The sequence below is a fragment of the Anomaloglossus baeobatrachus genome, chromosome 4, assembly GCF_048569485.1.
Source record: "Anomaloglossus baeobatrachus isolate aAnoBae1 chromosome 4, aAnoBae1.hap1, whole genome shotgun sequence".
Lineage (NCBI taxonomy): Eukaryota > Metazoa > Chordata > Amphibia > Anura > Aromobatidae > Anomaloglossus > Anomaloglossus baeobatrachus.
Genome location: NC_134356.1, coordinates 516,533,662 through 516,552,681, shown reverse-complemented (window position 1 = coordinate 516,552,681; position 19,020 = coordinate 516,533,662). Strand labels below are relative to the sequence as shown.

Sequence of the window (19,020 nt, the reverse complement as noted above, 5' to 3'; positions counted from 1 at the left end):
GTCCGGGATATGAGCTGGAATTCAACATCAATGATTCAATATACAGTGCTGTGTGTGTATGTGTAATATACGTGTATATACACACATACATATGCAGTATATCATAAAAGTGAGCACACCTCTCATTTTTTAAATTATGCTATTATATCTTTGCATGGGACAACACTGAAGATATGACACTGATACAATGTAGTCCGAGTACAGGTCGGATAAGGCTAGGTTCACACTTCCGTTAAATTGTATCAGTCACAATCCACTGCTCTGGTAAACAACGGAATCCGTTTAGCGGATTCCGTTCTTCCCATATTCTTGTATGAGCGGCGGATTGTGACTGATGATGCTGCGTTGCACCTTCCGCCCGACTGATCAGTCGTGGAACGACTGACCGCGGGGCGGAAGGAACGCAGCATGTAACGTTTTTTGAGCAGCGCAATCCGTAGGATTTTGCCGCGCATGCTCTCTCTGGCTCCCTGCACATGTAACCAGGATACACATCGGGTTACTAAGCAATGCGCTTTGGTTAGTTACCCGATATTTACACTGGTTACGTGTGCAGGGAGCCAGTGCTAAGCGGTGCACGCTGGTAACCAGTGTAAATTTCGGGTAACCAAGCAAAAAGTGCTTTGCTTTTAGTTACCCGATATTTACCCTGGATACGTGTGCAGTGAGGCCGACACTTCCCCGCTCAGCTCCGCCCCCTCCTGCACTCTGCATGTACACACTCTCTCACACACACACACACACACACACACACACACACACACACACACACACACACACACACACACACACACACACACACACACTCACTCACTCACTCACTCACTCACTCACTCACCTGTCCCCAGCCCTGCAGTCCCCGCGGCACTGACGTCCTTAGCGCCACGGCCCCGCTCGGCTCCACCCACCCCGAACTCCGACACCTCGTGCTCCGCCCCATGCACACAAGGGAGTCAGACAATGAATTCTGTTCTTTGTCATCCGTTGTACAACGCATCAGTCACATGCGTCAAGCAATGCATGTGACTGATGCAAAACAACGGAAATGTGAACCTAGCCTAAGACTGCGCGCACATGGTGTGTTTTTGCCACGCTATTTTTCAGAGATCTGCAAGGATATCCTGATGTTGGCAAAGTCCTATGAGAATCCTGAAGTGTTGTGCACACATTTAGGATCTTTTCTTTGTCGCTCTATTGGGAGACCCAGACAATTGGGTGTATAGGCTATGCCTCCGGAGGCCGCACAAAGTATTACACTCAAAAGTGTTAAGCCCCTCCCCTTCTGCCTATACACCCCCCGTGCTCCCACGGGCTCCTCAGTTTTTTGCTTTGTGCGAAGGAGGTCAGACACGCACGCACAGCTCCACAGATTGGTCAGCAGCAGCTGCTGACCATGTCGGATGGAAGAAAAGTGGGCCCATATAGGGCCCCCAGCATGCTCCCTTCTCACCCTACTCTTGTCGGCGGTGTTGTAAGGTTGAGGTATCCATTGCGGGTACGGAGGCTGGAGCCCACATGCTGTTTTCCTTCCCCATCCCCCTCAGGGCTCTGGTGGAAGTGGGATCCTATCGGTCTCCAGGCACTGAGACCGTGCTTCATCCACAACTCCTGTGGAGCCTGCTGGATAGGAGCCGGGTATCGTTCAGGGACATGGCCCTGCTACTTGGAGGTACTCTGTGTCCCCGTGGGGACCGCGCACAGCAACACTCCAGCTTTGCTGGGTGTGCTAGTGCACCGGGGACCGCGGCGCTGACCGGGTTAAATGTGCCATTACACACTCAGCGTTGCTGAGTGTGTTTATGTATAGGGACTGCCGCACTGACCGCCGCTGCCATGGAAACACTGCGGCGCGGCTGGGACTTGTAGTGCGCCGGGGACTTCCACGCCGGCCGCGCTTTTACGGCGGCCGCGTTTATTACTAGAGTCCCCGGCTTTTTGCGGCCTAGTTTCCTTTCCTCCCGCCCATAGCCCTGACAGGCAGGGGAAGGGCGGGACGCTGCACAGAACGAGCAGCACTGAGGGCTGGAGCATGCTTTGCATACTCCACTCCCCTCACTGTGCACAGTGCAGGCACCAGTTCCCGCTCTTTCTGGGTCACGCCCACGGCTCCCTCCTCTCCTCAGGACGCATTCCTGTCAGCTCCTCGGACGCTGCAGAGGGGGACAAAATCTGGGAGACCCAGGCAGGGACTCTGGTGGCCTCACAACCGCTTTAAGCGGGTGGTAAGCGGCACCTGTGGTGCTAGCCCCATTGTGCAGTAGTGTAACATTATATGTTTATTTTACACCGTATAGTGCACAGTTGATTTCTGGCTATATACCCTATTGTGTTACTCAGGGAAGATAATAGCATGGCGCCCACGAAAGGCAGGGGTGCCAAAACACAGGCTTATTATGTTGCCTGCGCCGCATGTACGACCCCGCTACCGGCAGGTTCCACTGACCCTCATTGTATGCACTGTTCGGCCCCTGTGGCACTTACTCAGCCAGAGCCTCTGCTGGGGGGGGCCCAGGGGGAGCCACCTGCTAACACTGTTCAGGTGACAGGGACGGAGTTTGCATTGCAGTCCAGACCGGTATCTCAGCACAGGGACTCTGTTGATTCTTTGTTCCCTGGCCCACCTCAGCTGGACCAACAATGTCCTCCCGGGGTATCTCATGGATCCCAAGCTGAGGGTTCTGACACAGACCCCAGCCCCAGACCGACTAAGCGTGCTCGCTTAGATTTTCCCTCGACATCATTATATTGTTCAGGGTCTCAGCGAGGGGAATCGTTGGTTGATGACGCGGAAGTAGCTGATCAGGATTCTGATCCTGAGGCCGCTCTCAATCTTGATACTCCGGACGGGGACGCCATAGTGAACGACCTTATTGCGTCCATCAATCGTATGTTGGATATTTCTCCCTCAGCTCCTCCGGCGGAGGAGTCGGCTTCCCAGCAGGAGAAATTCCGTTTCAGGTTTCCCAAGCGTACACCGAGTATGTTTCTGGACCACTCTGATTTCAGAGAGGCAGTCCAGAATCACCATGCTTGTCCAGATAAGCGTTTTTCTAAGCGCCTTAAGGATACACGTTATCCCTTTCCCCCTGACGTGGTCAAGGGTTGGACTCAGTGTCCCAAAGTGGATCCTCCAATCTCCAGACTGGCAGCTAGATCCATACTTGCAGTGGAAGATGGGGCTTCACTCAAAGATGCCACTGACAGGCAGATGGAGCTCTGGTTGAAATCCATCTATGAAGCTATCGGCGCTTCTTTTGCCCCAGCATTCGCAGCCGTATGGGCGCTACAAGCTATCTCAGCAGGTCAAGCGCAAATTGACGCAGCCACACGCACGTCCGCGCCACAGGTGGCGTCCATAACCACTCAGACGTCGGCATTTGCGTCTTACGCTATTAATGCTGTCCTGGACTCTGCGAGCCGTACGGCGGTTGCAGCCGCCAATTCGGTGGTACTCCGCAGGGCCTTGTGGCTACGGGAATGGAAGGCAGATTCTGTTTCCAAAAAGCGCTTAACCAGTTTGCCAATTTCTGGCGAACGATTGTTTGGCGAGCGTTTGGATGAAATCATCAAACAATCCAAGGGAAAGGATACATCCTTACCCCAGCCCAAACCGAACATACCCCAACAGAGGAAGGGGCAGTCGAGGTTTCGGTCCTTTCGGGGCGCGGGCAGGTCCCAATTCTCCTCGTCCAAAAGGCCTCAGAAAGATCAAAGGAACTCTGATGCATGGCGGTCTAAGTCACGTCCTAAACAGACCACCGGAGGTGCCGCTACCAAAGCGGCTTCCTCATGACTTTCGGCATCCTCACTCCGCATCCTCGGTCGGTGGCAGGCTTTCCCGCTTTTGCGACACCTGGCTGCCACGGGTAAAAGACCGTTGGGTGAGAGACATTCTGTCTCACGGTTACAAGATAGAGTTCACCTCTCGCCCCCCGACTCGATTCTTCAGGTCATCCCCGCCTCCCGAGCGAGCCGGGGCTCTTCTGCAGGCGCTGGGCATTCTGAAGGCAGAAGGAGTGGTGGTCCCTGTTCCTCTTCAGCAACAGGGCCACGGTTTTTACTCCAACTTGTTTGTGGTCCCAAAGAAGGACGGGTCTTTCCGACCTGTCCTGGACCTGAAACTTCTCAACAAACACGTAAAGACCAGGCGGTTCCGGATGGAATCCCTCCGCTCCGTCATCGCCTCAATGTCCCAGGGAGATTTCCTTGCATCGATCGATATCAAAGATGCTTATCTCCACGTACCGATTGCTCCAGAGCACCAGCGCTTCTTGCGCTTCGCCATAGGGAACGAACACCTGCAGTTCGTGGCACTGCCGTTCGGCCTGGCAACAGCCCCACGGGTTTTCACCAAGGTTATGGCTACTGTAGTAGCAGTCCTCCACTCTCAGGGTCACTCGGTGATCCCGTACTTGGACGATCTGTTGATCAAGGCACCCTCTCTAGAGGCATGCCAACACAGCCTCGACGCTACCCTGGAGACTCTCCAGAGTTTCGGGTGGATCATCAATTTTCCAAAGTCAAATCTGACACCGGCCCAATCGCTGACATACCTTGGCATGGAGTTTCATACCCTCTCAGCGATAGTGAAGCTTCCGCTGATCAAGCAGCGGTCACTACAGACAGGGGTACAATCTCTCCTTCAAGGTCGGTCACACACCTTGAGGCGCCTCATGCACTTCCTGGGGAAGATGGTGGCAGCAATGGAGGCAGTTCCTTTCGCGCAGTTTCACCTGCGTCCTCTTCAATGGGACATCCTACGCAAATGGGACAGGAAGCCGACGTCCCTCGACAGGAACGTCTCCCTCTCGCAGGCGACCAAAGCTTCCCTTCGGTGGTGGCTTCTTCCCACTTCATTATCGAAAGGGAAATCCTTCCTACCCCCATCCTGGGAGGTGGTCACGACGGACGCGAGTCTGTCAGGGTGGGGAGCGGTTTTTCTCCACCACAGGGCTCAGGGTACGTGGACCCAGCAAGAGTCCTCGCTTCAGATCAATGTTCTGGAAATACGGGCAGTGTATCTTGCCCTGAAAGCGTTCCAGCAGTGGCTGGAAGGCAAGCAGATAAGAATTCAGTCAGACAATTCCACAGCGGTGGCATACATCAACCACCAAGGCGGCACACGCAGTCGGCAAGCCTTCCAGGAAGTCCGGCGGATTCTGCTGTGGGTGGAAGCCACGGCCTCCACCATCTCCGCAGTTCACATTCCAGGCGTGGAAAACTGGGAAGCAGATTATCTCAGTCGCCAGGGCATGGACACAGGGGAATGGTCCCTTCACCAGGACGTGTTTCAGGAGATCTGTTGCCGCTGGGGGGTGCCGGACGTCGACCTCATGGCGTCCCGGCACAACAACAAGGTACCGGCGTTCATGGCACGGTCTCAAGATCCCAGAGCTCTGGCGGCAGACGCCTTAGTTCAGGATTGGTCGCAGTTTCAGCTCCCTTATGTGTTTCCTCCGCTGGCACTGTTGCCCAGAGTGTTACGCAAGATCAGGGCCGACTGCCGCCGCGTCATCCTCGTCGCTCCAGACTGGCTGAGGCGGTCGTGGTACCCGGATCTGTGGCATCTCACGGTCGGCCAACCGTGGGCACTACCAGACCGACCAGACTTGCTATCTCAAGGGCCGTTTTTCCATCTGAATTCTGCGGCCCTCAACCTGACTGTGTGGCCATTGAGTCCTGGATCCTAGCGTCCTCAGGGTTATCTCAAGACGTCATTGCCACTATGAGACAAGCTAGGAAACCAACGTCCGCCAAGATCTACACAGGACGTGGAAAATTTTCCTGTCATGGTGCTCTGCTCAGGGTATTTCTCCCTGGCCTTTTGCCTTGCCCACTTTTCTGTCCTTCCTTCAATCTGGACTGGAAAAGGGTTTGTCGCTCGGCTCCCTTAAGGGACAAGTCTCAGCGCTCTCTGTGTTTTTCCAGAAGCGCCTAGCCAGACTTCCACAGGTACGCACGTTCCTGCAGGGGGTTTGTCACATCGTCCCTCCTTACAAGCGGCCGTTAGAACCCTGGGATCTGAACAGGGTGCTGATGGTTCTTCAGAAACCACCATTCGAGCCAATGAGGGATATTTCTCTCTCACGCCTTTCGCAGAAAGTGGTTTTTCTAGTAGCAGTCACTTCACTTCGCAGAGTGTCTGAGCTAGCTGCACTGTCATGCAAAGCTCCCTTCCTGGTGTTTCACCAGGACAAGGTGGTTCTGCGTCCGGTTCCGGAATTTCTCCCTAAGGTGGTATCCCCCTTTCATCTCAATCAGGATATCTCCTTACCTTCTTTTTGTCCTCATCCAGTTCACCAATGTGAAAAGGATTTGCACTTGTTAGATCTGGTGAGAGCACTCAGACTCTACATTTCTCGTACGACGCCCCTGCGCCGCTCGGATGCACTCTTTGTCCTTGTCGCTGGCCAGCGTAAAGGGTCACAGGCTTCCAAATCAACCCTGGCTCGGTGGATCAAGGAGCCAATTATCGAAGCTTACCGTTCGGCTGGGCTTCCGGTTCCCTCAGGGCTGAAGGCCCATTCTACCAGAGCCGTGGGCGCATCCTGGGCTTTGAGGCACCAGGCTACGGCTCAGCAGGTGTGTCAGGCGGCTACCTGGTCGAGCCTGCACACTTTCACGAAGCACTATCAGGTGCATACCTATGCTTCGGCGGATGCCAGCCTAGGTAGACGAGTCCTTCAGGCGGCGATTGCCCACCTGTAGGAAGAGGCCGTTTTACGGCTCTCTTATGAGGTATTATTTTACCCACCCAGGGACTGCTTTTGGACGTCCCAATTGTCTGGGTCTCCCAATAGAGCGACAAAGAAGAAGGGAATTTTGTTTACTTACCGTAAATTCCTTTTCTTCTAGCTCTAATTGGGAGACCCAGCACCCGCCCCTGTTTTTTTGTGTACACATGTTGTTCATGTTGAATGGTTTCAGTTCTCCGATATTCCTTCGGATTGAAGTTACTTTAAACCAGTTTATAATTCTTTTTCCTCCTTCTTGCTTTTGCACCAAAACTGAGGAGCCCGTGGGAGCACGGGGGGTGTATAGGCAGAAGGGGAGGGGCTTAACACTTTTGAGTGTAATACTTTGTGCGGCCTCCGGAGGCATAGCCTATACACCCAATTGTCTGGGTCTCCCAATTAGAGCTAGAAGAAAAGGAATTTACGGTAAGTAAACAAAATTCCCTTCTTCCTGGAAGATTTTGTTGCAGCAGAAATCTGCAGCATGTCAATTCTTTGTGTTTTTCATACATATACACCATTGACAGCAATGAAAAAACGCATAAATAAACTGCAGCAAATCAGGACAAAAATGCATGTTTTTTCCATAGCGGTTTTCCTGCCAGAACATGCAAATTTGTCTGCCAATTGTCTGCAACCATATCTGCAACGTGTGCGCATAGCCTAACAATGTAAGTGTTGTTGTGCCTTCTAAATAACTCAACATACAGCCATTAATGTCTAAACCGCTGCCAACAAAAATTAGTTCAACCCTAATTGAAAATGGCCAAACTGTCAATATTTTCAAGCACTGCCTTAATTCTTTTGGGTATGGAGTTTCCTAGAGCTTCACAGGAACCACTTGGATCCTCTTCCATCTTCCATGACGACATCACGGATGTGAGACCTCCGTTTGAGGCTGCCCCACAGATACTCAATAGGGTTTAGGTCTGGAGACATCCTTGTTCAGTCCAGCACCTTTATCTTCAGTTTCTTTAGCAAAGCAGTGGTCATCTGGGAGGTTTTTTGTAGGTTGTTATTATAATGTTAGAATACTGCCCTGCAGCCCAGTTTCCGAATGGATGGATTCATTCTGTGCTTCAGTATGTCACAGTACATATTGGCATTCATGGTTCCCTCAATTAATTGTAGCTCCCCACAGCCGGCAGCACTCATGCAGCTGTAAATCATGACTCTCCCACCACCATGCTTGACTGTAGGCAAAACATATAACTTTGTTCTCCACACCTGTTTGCTTCCACTCACACTTGACACCATCTGAACCAAATAAGTTTGCAGGGTTTTGCATCATCATTAGAAGAGACTTCCTTCTAGGATGGCAGTCATGCAGACCAATGTTATGCAGTGTGCGGTGTTTTGTCTGAGCACTGACAGGCTGACCCCCCCACTCTTATAACCTCTGCAGCAATGCTGCCAGCACTCAGACATATATTTTGAAAAGACAACCTCTGGATATAATACTCAGCATGTACACTCCACTTCTTTGGTCGACCATGGATAGGCCAGTTCTGAGTGGAATTTGACTTGTTAAACCACTGTATGGTCTTGGCCTCTGTGCTGCAGATCAGTTTCAGGGTGTTGACAATCTTTGTATAGTCTAAGCCATCTTTATATAGAGCATCAATTATTTTTCTCGGCTCCTCAAAGAATTCTTTGCCATAAGCTGCTATGTTGAATTTCCAGTGAGCAGTATGAGCGAGTGTGTGAGTGATAACGCCAATTGTGACAAAACTGCTCAATATTCACACCAGAGAATTTGGAACCCTAATGTGTCACATGACACTGGGGAGAAAGATGGCTAATTGGGCACAATTTGGCCATTTTCACTTAGGGGTGTACCCACTTTTGTTGCCAGTGGATTACACATTAGTGGCTGTGTGTTGAGTTATTTAGAGGGCACACCAAATGTACACTGTTATACAAGCTGTACACTGACTATTTGTTTCAAAGTGTCATATCTGCAATGCTGTCCCATGAAAAGATATAATAAAATATTTACAAAATTGTGAGGGGTGTACTCACTATTGTCATATACTGTGTGTGTGTGTGTATATATATATATATATATATATATATATATATATATATATATATATACACACACACACATAAGAGGAAAAAAAGGCAAATTGGACATAATTTCATACAAACCCCCCAAAATGAGTCTAGCAGAATTTTTGACACCTTTCCAAAATTGTGACTCAACAACTTTGTTTCAAGCATGTGATTCTTGTTCAATTCAGCAAGTAAAGGCCCTGTCACACACAGAGATAAATCTGCGGCAGATCTGTGGTTGCAGTGAAATTGTGGCAATCAGTGCCAGGTTTGTGGCTGTGTACAAATGGAATAATATGTCCACGATTTCACTGCAACCACAGATCTGCCAACGATTTATCTCTGTGTGTGACGGGACCTTAACAGATGTGGACAATGTGAACATCACACCTAAAACCAAATAAAAAGGGGAGAAGTTGATTCAATCTTTGTATTTTGTGTCTGGGTGTGCCACACGAAGTATGAAAAACAGAAGGAGGAGAAGAAAACTGTCTGCGGACGCCATCTCCAGAGATCTTGATGTTCCTTTGTCGATGGTGCGCAACATAATCAAGAGATTTACAACCCATGTCACTGTAGCTAATCTTCGTGGACGGCAGAGAAAAATTAATGAGATGTTGTAACACAGGATAGTCTGCATGGTGGATAAGCAGCCCTGTCCTGCAGGCTGAGGGCGCATCATTGTCAGCTCAAATTATCCATCCACGTTTGAATGAAATGATACGCTAGAGGAGACCTAGGAGAACCTGACTGTTGATACAGAGACATAAAAAGCTAGATTGCAGTTCAAAAATGTATGTAGGTAACCCAAAATCTTGTGGACAGATGAGACGAAGATAGAGCTTTTTGGTAAAGTACATAATTCTACTATTTACTGAAAATGGAATGAGGCGTACAAGGAACAGAATACAGTACCTACGGTCAAACATGGTGGAGGCTAAAAGATGTTTTCCAGTTATTTTGCTGCCTCTGGCACTTGGTGTCCTGACTCTAGGCAAGGCATCATAAAATCTGAAGATTACCAAAGGATTTTGGGTCGCATTGTAATGCGTATACATATAGTGTGTGTGTATGTATGTGTACATATAAATATGTATACCTCTTATGAAACACTATATACATTTATTTGACTTTCTTCGGTGCATTTGGATATAGCCAGCTTAGGCTTGTAGCTTCTGGGAGTGGTAGTTTTGCAATAACTGAGAGCCAGGCTTGGAGATCACTGCTTTGGTGGAAGTCTTCCAGATCTGCATGCCAGGGAAATTGGGCAATGTGATTAGCATTTACTTGATAAGTGAAGTCTTTTGCTTCTTTTCTTGTAACTGTGCTAATAACTGTAACACACTGCTCAGCATATATACTATATATCCCACAGCAAAGTTAAAGGGATGTGCTTACTTTTACATAGTAGGGACATATACACAGTGGTGGTTATCATGATGGTTAAACGTCTCAATAGTGGGACTCACATTTATGAGACAGGAGTAGGGCACATTCAGTGCACATGCTATAAATGTCTGACATGAGACTATCTATGTATAAAAGCTTGTAATATACAGCGGATGTCTACTGCATGTATCCTGTGATTATAAGCATGTTATTCTACTTATATCGCAGGCATATTACATATTCTGTGTGATTATACTATTGGACTCACGCGTCCCATCTTCTCCTTACAGAACGGCTTCTCTGGCCCCCTACAGAAGGAGGAGCTGCAGGCCGGAGTCGACGCTGCCAATGGATTAGCACAGCAGCTACAGAGAAGTAGGTATCAGTAGCACAAAGTGTAGGACTGTGTGATGGTGGGGGCAGGTGTGGGCAGGAATGAGCCCGCCTAATGTCTGATCCCGGCCTCCTCTTCAGAATGCACTCATGGCCGTGCTCCAGGTACTCCATAGTGCTAGATGGAAATAATGCATTCTTGTTCCATCTACTCTACCTCTTATCTAGAAGAGGCTGCTATTACCGTAATTACTGCTGCTGGTGAAAACAATGCCGCCTGTTCATGGCCACCATAGTGGATGTAATAACATCTGTGCAAACATTGCAGCCATTAAACCCCAGACCCGGGTCGCCGCAGGAGATACAAGCATGATTGTCAGTGCACAGGCAAAATGAAAATTTATGTAGCCTGTGTGCAGAGGCAAAACTGGTAGCCTGTGTTTAAGGAGAAAACGTGTTGCCAGCAGATCTAGTAAATTTCCTTTGTGTATGGCTTCATTTTCATACACTGGCGGACAGAGGCAGCATGAACGACCGCCGATAGGCAACATTCAAGACGATCAGTGGTTGTTTAGATGGGAGGACCGCACTATCATGTGCTCAGAACGATCGTTGGTGCGAATGTTCTGTGCATAGACATCATGTTCTCGACCGCATACAATATGTGCTGTTTGCAGATGGTGATGTGCTGCTGAGAACGAAGATTTGGAAGCAAGCCTAAAGAACTCGTCCATGACTTCAGCATTGGTGGCCTAGGATAGATCTTCAATGTCTGATCTTTGGGGGTATGACACCCGGCACCCCCCCACAGCCTTTTCTCTTTTCATCTGCGGCTGCAACTGCTCAGTTACAAGTCTGCACAGCACAGCTCCATCAATGGAATAATGGCCGCGGCCGGTACTGCACATCCGCCCCTTGTTGATTTGAATAGTGGGCTGATGTGTGTTACCCGGTCATGACAATTATACCGTTGATGGACCTGCTGTGTGCCGTAACTGAGCAGTTCCAGCTGCTGCCGATAACAGGAACAGCAGATCAGCAAGGCAAGGGGAGGGGAAGAGGTGTCGCACCCCCACCGATCAGACATTGATTACCTATCCAAAGGTACGCCGCCAGTGTTATAGCTGACAACCTCTCTGCATATAATTTCACCTGCAGAATGACCACTTTGCTTGTTCATTGGTTGATTTGCAGCCTTTTTACACAGGTTGATAGTTGGACACAATCATTGTCACAAGACATTTGGCTTCCTGTGAGGCTGAATGTCACAAGCGTTTGACAAGGTATTATGTAATCGTTGTGCTGCTGGGGTGGATTGCTGCTGCACAGGTCCAGCTTCAAGAAAGGACGACACGTAATATTCAACATATTGGAAATCGCAGGTATTGTTCTGTGATCTCCATGTTTTCTCACACCGCAATAACGGGAGTTCCAGCAGGATCACAATTCTTACAAGTTATCCCCCGACGTTTCCTCCTAAGATCCAATTATTAACTCTTGCTGTGCTGTGTAAGCGACTGTCATGGGTCCATACTGTAGTGACAGAGTTTCTATCATTTATCTAATAGTAATGACATCACCATTCCAGCATGTCTGTGTGCGGTCCAATGTGAATAGGGCAGTGCAGATGAACGTAGTAGACATCAGTCTGATCTGTTGCATTAAACTCAATGGTAGTGTAAAAGATGGATGCCATACTGACACCATCCCTCTGGTATCCATTTTTAATGAATCCATTCTGAACATAAATAAGTAGATTTAGCCTTGTCACATTTGTAATTGTTTTTTCCAGGACATACCGCAGTGGTCAGGATTAATACCGCCATCAGAAAGGGGGTGGCTGAGGAGACGGTGCAGGAGCTGATGAGCCCCGATGCCCAGCTGCCGGAGGTCTTCCCATTTGCGGAGGATCTTTACCAGCGAGAGCTCTCCACACTGCAGCAGCAGAGCCCGGAGGTGAGGCCAGATTGTGACCCAGCAGAAATGTGTCCAGGGTCCATTGGGATTCAGCTATTAATAGTGGTGCGATATTTCCGCAGAGAATTGCACATAGTACATTGCAAAAATGAAAATTATATAAATGTTTCATTTTCTCATTTAAAGGACTAGATATGGTTAACTTTAAGGATCGTCTAGCAATCCCGTTTATATGTCTTACTGCTTGAAGTCAGAACAGATGATGCAGTTCACTACTTCACATTTCATCAGCTCGTCCTTCTCAGTACTTCATCCATCTTGTATTCCATATCTACTGTACAGCATAGGAGTGGGTGAATTAACCCTATATGCTGTGATAACGTCACATCTTGGCTTTTAAAGAGGACCTGTCATCAGGTAAAGTACTTTGCTCTTATGTTATTCCTACTGCTCCTGAGTATTCCATTTTTTTGTTTAATAAATCCACCATATGGTTCCAGATATATGGGCCTTTTTATTTAATGCAATTTTTAGGGTCTATACTAAGGAGGCGTGGCTAACAGGATTTTCTGGGGGATTGTCTTTAGTCTGCCCTGCATAATTACCCTGTGAGCCACGCCTCTTTTCTAAAGTCCTTAAAAATTAGCACTGAATTAAAAGGCCCATATATCTGGAACTTTATAGTGGATTAAAAAAAAAACTAAGACAATACTCAGAGTAGCAGGAATAAAAATAAGAGCAGAAACGGTCCACTTTTGGACTTGTGACAGGTCCCCTTCAAGGAGTCCTCATCCAGTGCATCAAGCTGCACAGTCTACAGTATTTTCACTACATTTTCTTTGTCGCTCCATTGGGAGACCCAGACAATTGGGTGTATAGCTATTGCCTCTGGAGGCCACACAAAGTATTACACTTAAAAGTGTAAGGCCCCTCCCCTTCTGGCTATACACCCCCAGTGGGATCACTGGCTCACCAGTTTTGTGCTTTGTGCGAAGGAGGCAACACATCCACGCATAGCTCCACTTTTTAGTCAGCAGCAGCTGCTGACTATGTCGGATGGAAGAAAAGAGGACACATATAGTGTCCCCAGCATGCTCCCTTCTCACCCCACTGTATGTCGGAGGTGTTTGTAAGGTTGAGGTACCCATTGCGGGTACGGCGGCAGGAGCCCACATGCTGATTCCTTCCCCATCCCTTTTTACAGGGCTCTGGGTGAAGTGGGATTTACCGGTCTCCAGGCACTGAGACCGTGCTCCATCTACAGCCCCTGGAGAAGATGCTGGATGGAGCGGAGTACATCAGGGACATGGCCCTGCTTCCTCAAGGTACTCTGTGTCCCCGTGCATTTGGCGCTCACACCGCAGCATGCTGGGTGTTGTAGTGCGCCGGGGGACATCAGCGCTGCGGCGCCTGTGCCATAGCCTCATTCAGCTTAGCTGAAGCAGGCACACTTATGGGACTCGGCCGCGCCGGCCGCTGGGACTGCGGCACGGCTGGCACTTGTAGTGCGCCGGGGACTTCAGCGCGGCCTGCGCTTTTACGGCGGCCGCGCTGATAACTACAGTCCCCGGCTTTTGCGGCCTGCTTCCGTTCGTTCCCGCCCCCAGACCTGCCAGTCAGGAGAGGGGCGGGACGCTGCCCACGTCTAGGACTCGGGCGCGCCGGCCGCTGGAACAGCGGCGCGGCTGGCACTTGTAGTGCGCCGGGGACTTCAGCGCGGCCCGCGCTTTTACGGCGGCCGCGCTGATAACTCGAGTCCCCGGCTTTTGCGGCCTGCTTTAGTTCGTTCCCGCCCCCAGACCTGCCAGTCAGGAGAGGGGCGGGACGCTGGCCACTTCTAGGGCGGTCGCGCCGGCCGCTGGGACTGCGGCGCGGCTGGCACTTGTGGTGCGCCGGGGACTTCAGCGCGGCCCGCGCTTTTACGGCGGCCGCGCTGTTAACTCGAGTCCCCGGCTTCTGGGCCTAGTCTCCCTTCGTTACCGCCCACAGCCCTGACAGTCAGGGTAGGGGCGTGACGCTGCATAGAGCAGCGCTGAGAGCTGGAGTATGTTTTGCATACTCCACCCCTCTCACTGTGTGCACTATGAATCCGGATTCCCGCACTTTCTCAGGCACGCCCACGGCTTCCTTCTCTACAAGGACACCGGCAGCCATTAGTGTCAGTTTCTGTACGATACAGAGACAAGTGTGGAAGACCCTGGCATTCTGATAGTCACACAATCGCTGTAACAGGCGTTAAGCAGCACCTGTGGTGCTAACCCCACTAGTGCAGAAGTGCACTTATAGATATGCTTGTACTATATACATTGCACTGTTTGGTCGCACGTTGTATATACCCTCCTGGATTATGCGGAGGAGTTATCAGCATATTCTCTGTGTAAAACAAAGGTGCAGAACCACATGTTTTTCTATACAGCTGGTACAGCATGTACGGCTATACGGCCGGCAGGTTACATAGACTCCCATTGTATGCACTAATGGCCAGGGGATGAGGACGGTGTCTGCAGTATTTACTGACAGTTTTTCTGAGACTATGGCTATGATACTAGAAGCCTAGCAGTCCGGACATGTCTCTCACAATATGGGCACTGTTGAATCATTGATCCATGGCCCCCCTCAGTGTGAATAACTAACAGCTCCGGGAATGTCACACGCATCCCAGAGTCACGGCTCTGCACGGACGTCAGTCCCAGACAGCCTAAGTGGGCTCGCTATGAGCGGCCTCGGTTTCATCAGGGTCCTAACAGAAGGACTCGCTGTGTAATGAGGCGGAAGTAGCGGCTCAGGATTCTGATCCTGAGACCGCTCTCAATCTGGATACACCTGATTGTGACGCCATAGTAAATAATCTTATAGCGTCCATCTATAGAATGTGGGTTATTTCTCACAACTCCTCCAGTGGAGGAGTCAGCTTCACGTATTTTTCTGGACCACTCTGCCTTCAGAGAGGCAGTCCAGGAACACCACGCTTATCCAGATATGCGCTTCTCCAAACGGCTTAGGATACACGCTATCCCTGTCCCCTGACTTGGTCAAGGACTGGACCCAATGTCCCGAGCGGCATCCTCCAATCTCCAGACTTGTAGCTAGATCCATAGTTGCAGTGGGAGATGGAACTGCAAACTCAAAGATGCCACTGACAGACAGATGGATCTCTGGTCGAAAGCCATCTATGAGGCTGTCGGCGCACCGTTGGCTCCGGCATTCTCTCCCTTGGGGCACTCCAAGCTATTTCAGCTTGTCTTACACAGATTGACACGGTTACACGTACATCTGTGCCGCAGGTGGCATCCTTAACCTCTCAAATGTCTGCATTTGTTTCTTACGCGATTCAGGTTGTCCTGGACTCTGCGAACCGTGCGGCGGTAGCCTCCGCTACTCCGTGTTTTTAAGCAGAGCCTGGTCTGCTCGTTAAGTGAATGGAAGGCAGATTCTGCTTCCAAAAAAGGTTGCTTAACCAGTTGCCTTTTTCTGCTGACCGACTGTTTGGTGAGCGTTGGATGTAACCATCAAACAGTCCAGGGGTAAGGATTCATCCTTTCCTCAGCCCGGACACAACAAACCCCAACAGAGCAAGAGGCAGTCGGGGTTTTCGGCCTTTTCGAGGCTCGGGCAGGTCCCATTTTTCCTCGTCCAAGGTGGACTCAAAAGGATCAGAGGAGCTAAGATTCTTAGCGGGCTCAGTCTCGCCCAAAAAAGCGACAGTCGGAAAACCCGCTTCCAAGGCGGCTTCCTCATGACTTGCGGCCTCGGTCGGTAGCAGGCTCTCCCGCCTTGGCGATATTTAGCTGCCATAGGTCAATGACCATTGAGTGTGAGACATTCTGTCTCACGGGTACAGGATAGAGCTCACTTCTCGTCCTCCAACTCGATTCTTCAGAATTTCTCCACCTCCCGGCCGGGCCGCTGCTCTTCTGCAAACAGGGTGCACTCTATAGGCAGAAAGAGTGATGACCCCCGTTCCTCTTCAGGAACAAGGTCACGGTTTTTACCCCAAATTCTTTGCGGTACCTATAACAACGGGCCGTTCCGTCCCGTTCTGGATCTAAAAATGCTCAGCAAGCTCGTGGACACCAGGCGGTTCCGGAGGGAATCCCTCCGCCATGTCATCGCCTCAAGGTCCCAAGGATATTTCCTAGCATCATTAGGCATCAAGGATGCTTATCCACACGTGCCGATTGATCCAGAGCACTAGCGTTTCTACGCTTCGTTATAGGAGACGAACACCCTCTGTTCGTAGCTCTACCTTCCGGCTAGCGACAGTCCAACTGGTCTTCGCCAAGGTCAGGGCAGCAGTAGTCACAGTCCTGCACTCTCAGGGTCACTCTGTGGTCCCGTATTTAGACGATCTACTTGTCAAGGCACTCTCTTAGGAAACATGCCAACACTGCCCGAACGTTGCGCTGGAGACTCTCTAGAGTTTTGGGTGGATCATCAACTTTTTAAAGTCAGATCCGACCCCGACCCTATCGATAACATATCTAGGCATAGAGTTTCTTACTCTCTCAGCGATAGTGAAGCTGCCGCTAGACAAACAGCATTCACTACGGGCTGCAAGCTCTTCTTTAAGAACCAGTCGCACACATTGACACGCCTCATGCACTTCCTACGTAAGATGGTAGCAATGGAGGCAGTTCCTTTCGCGCAGTTTTACTGCGTCCACTACAATGGGACATTCTCCGCCAATGGAACGAGGAGTCGACGTCCCTCAACAGAGTCGTCGTTCTTCTCAGGCGGCCAAGGAATCTCTACGGTGGTGGCTTCTTCTCACCTCTTGGTCAAAAAGAAGGTCCTTCCTATCCCCGTCCTGGGCGATAGTTACGACAGACGCGAGTCTATCAGGGTGGGGAGCAGTTTTTCTCCACTACAGCGCTCAGGGTACGTGGACTCAGCAAGAGTCCACTCTTCAGATCAATGTTCTTGAACACAGAGCAGTGTATCTTGCCCTACAATCCTTCCAACAGCGGCTGGAAAGCAAGCATATCCGACTTCAGTCGGACAGCTCCACAGCGGTGGCATACATCAACCGCCAAGGAAGAACGCGCAACCGGCAAGCCTTCCAGGAAGTCCGGCAGGTTCTGATGTGGGTGGAAGACACGGCATCCACCATATCCACAATTCACATCCCAAGTGTGGAAACTAGGAAGCTGACTTCCTAAGTCGCTGAGGTGTGGCCGAAAGAGTATGGTCTCCTCACCCGGACGGGTTTCAGGAGATCTGGCGCCGCTGACAGAGGCCGGACGTCGATCTAATGGCGTCACGGCACAACAACAATGTGCCAGCTTCATGGCACGGTTTCACAATCATCGAGCTCTGGCGGCAAACGCCTTAGTTCAGCATTGGTCGCAGTTCCAGCTACCTTAGGTGCCACCTCTGGCATTGTTGCCCAGAGTACTGCGCTAGATCAAGACCGACTGCGGCCGCGCCATCCTCGTCGCTACAAATTGGCCGAGGATGTTGTGGTACTCGGTTCTGTGGTGCCTCACGGTAGGCTAACCGGGGGCACTACCAGACCAATCAGACTGGCTGTCTCAAGGGCCATTCTTCCATTTGGATTCTACGGCCCTCAACCGGATGGTGTGGCATTGAGTCCTGGAACCTAGTGTCGTCAGGATTACCTCAGGACGTGGTTGCCACCATGAGACAGGCTAGCATACCAACGTCCGCCAAGATTGACCACAGGACGTGGAAGATGTTCTTATCTCGGTGCTCGGCGCAGGGTGTTTCTCCCTGGCCGGTTGCATCGTCTATGTTTCCTTCCTTCCTGCAATCTAGGTAGGAAAATGGGTTGTCGCTCAGTTCCCTTTAGGGACAAGTCTCAGCGCTATCTGTATTTTTTCAGAAACGACGACTTCCTCAGGTACGCACGTTCCTACGGGGAGTTTGTCTTCTCAGCACTCCGTACAAGCGGCCGTTAGAGCCCTGAGATCTGAACAAGGTTCTAATTGCTCTCCAGATGCCGCCTTTCGAGCCTTTGAAGGATGTCTCCCTTCCCGTTTTTCACGGGAAGTGGCCTTCTAGTAACGGTCTCGTCTCTTAGGAGAGTTTCCGAGCTAGCAACGCTCTCATACAAACTCCCTTCCTGGTCCTTCACCAGGACAGGGTAGTTCTGCGTCCGGTTCCGGAATTTCTCCCTAAGGTGGTATCCCATTTTCATATCAATCAGGATATCACCTCACCTTCTTTGTGTCCTCGTCCAGTCCATCAATTTCAGAAAGATTTGCATCTGTTGGTTCTGGTGAGAGCACTCAGGTTCTACTTCCCGCATGGCGCTCCTGCGCCACCCGGATGCACTCTTTGTCCTTGTCGCTGGTCGGCGTAAACAGTCGCAAGCTTCCAGATCCACCCTTGCTCGGGGGCTCGAGGAACCAATTCTTGAAACCTACAGTTCTACTGGGCTTCTGGTTCTCTCAAGGCCGAAGGCCCATTCTACCAGAGCCGTGGGTGCATCCTGGGCATTACGGCACCAGGCTACGGCTCAGCAGGTGTGTCAGGCACCCACCTGGTCGAGTCTACTTACTTTTACCAAGCATTATCAGATGCATACCTACGCTTCGGCAGACGCCAGCCTAGGTAGATAAGTCATTCAGGC

The 19,020-nt window shown here is 50.4% G+C and overlaps 1 protein-coding gene across 1 annotated transcript in view; it reads left to right on the top strand.

The window, feature by feature from the left end:
* The window catches only part of IQGAP1 (IQ motif containing GTPase activating protein 1), a 313,620-nt gene that overhangs the window by 159,716 nt on the left and 134,884 nt on the right, over positions 1 to 19,020 (top strand). The window contains exons 11-12 of the mRNA XM_075345867.1: positions 10,469 to 10,553; positions 12,304 to 12,467. Of these exons, the coding sequence (XP_075201982.1) occupies positions 10,469 to 10,553; positions 12,304 to 12,467 (249 nt within the window). The remainder of the gene's footprint in view (positions 1 to 10,468; positions 10,554 to 12,303; positions 12,468 to 19,020) is intronic.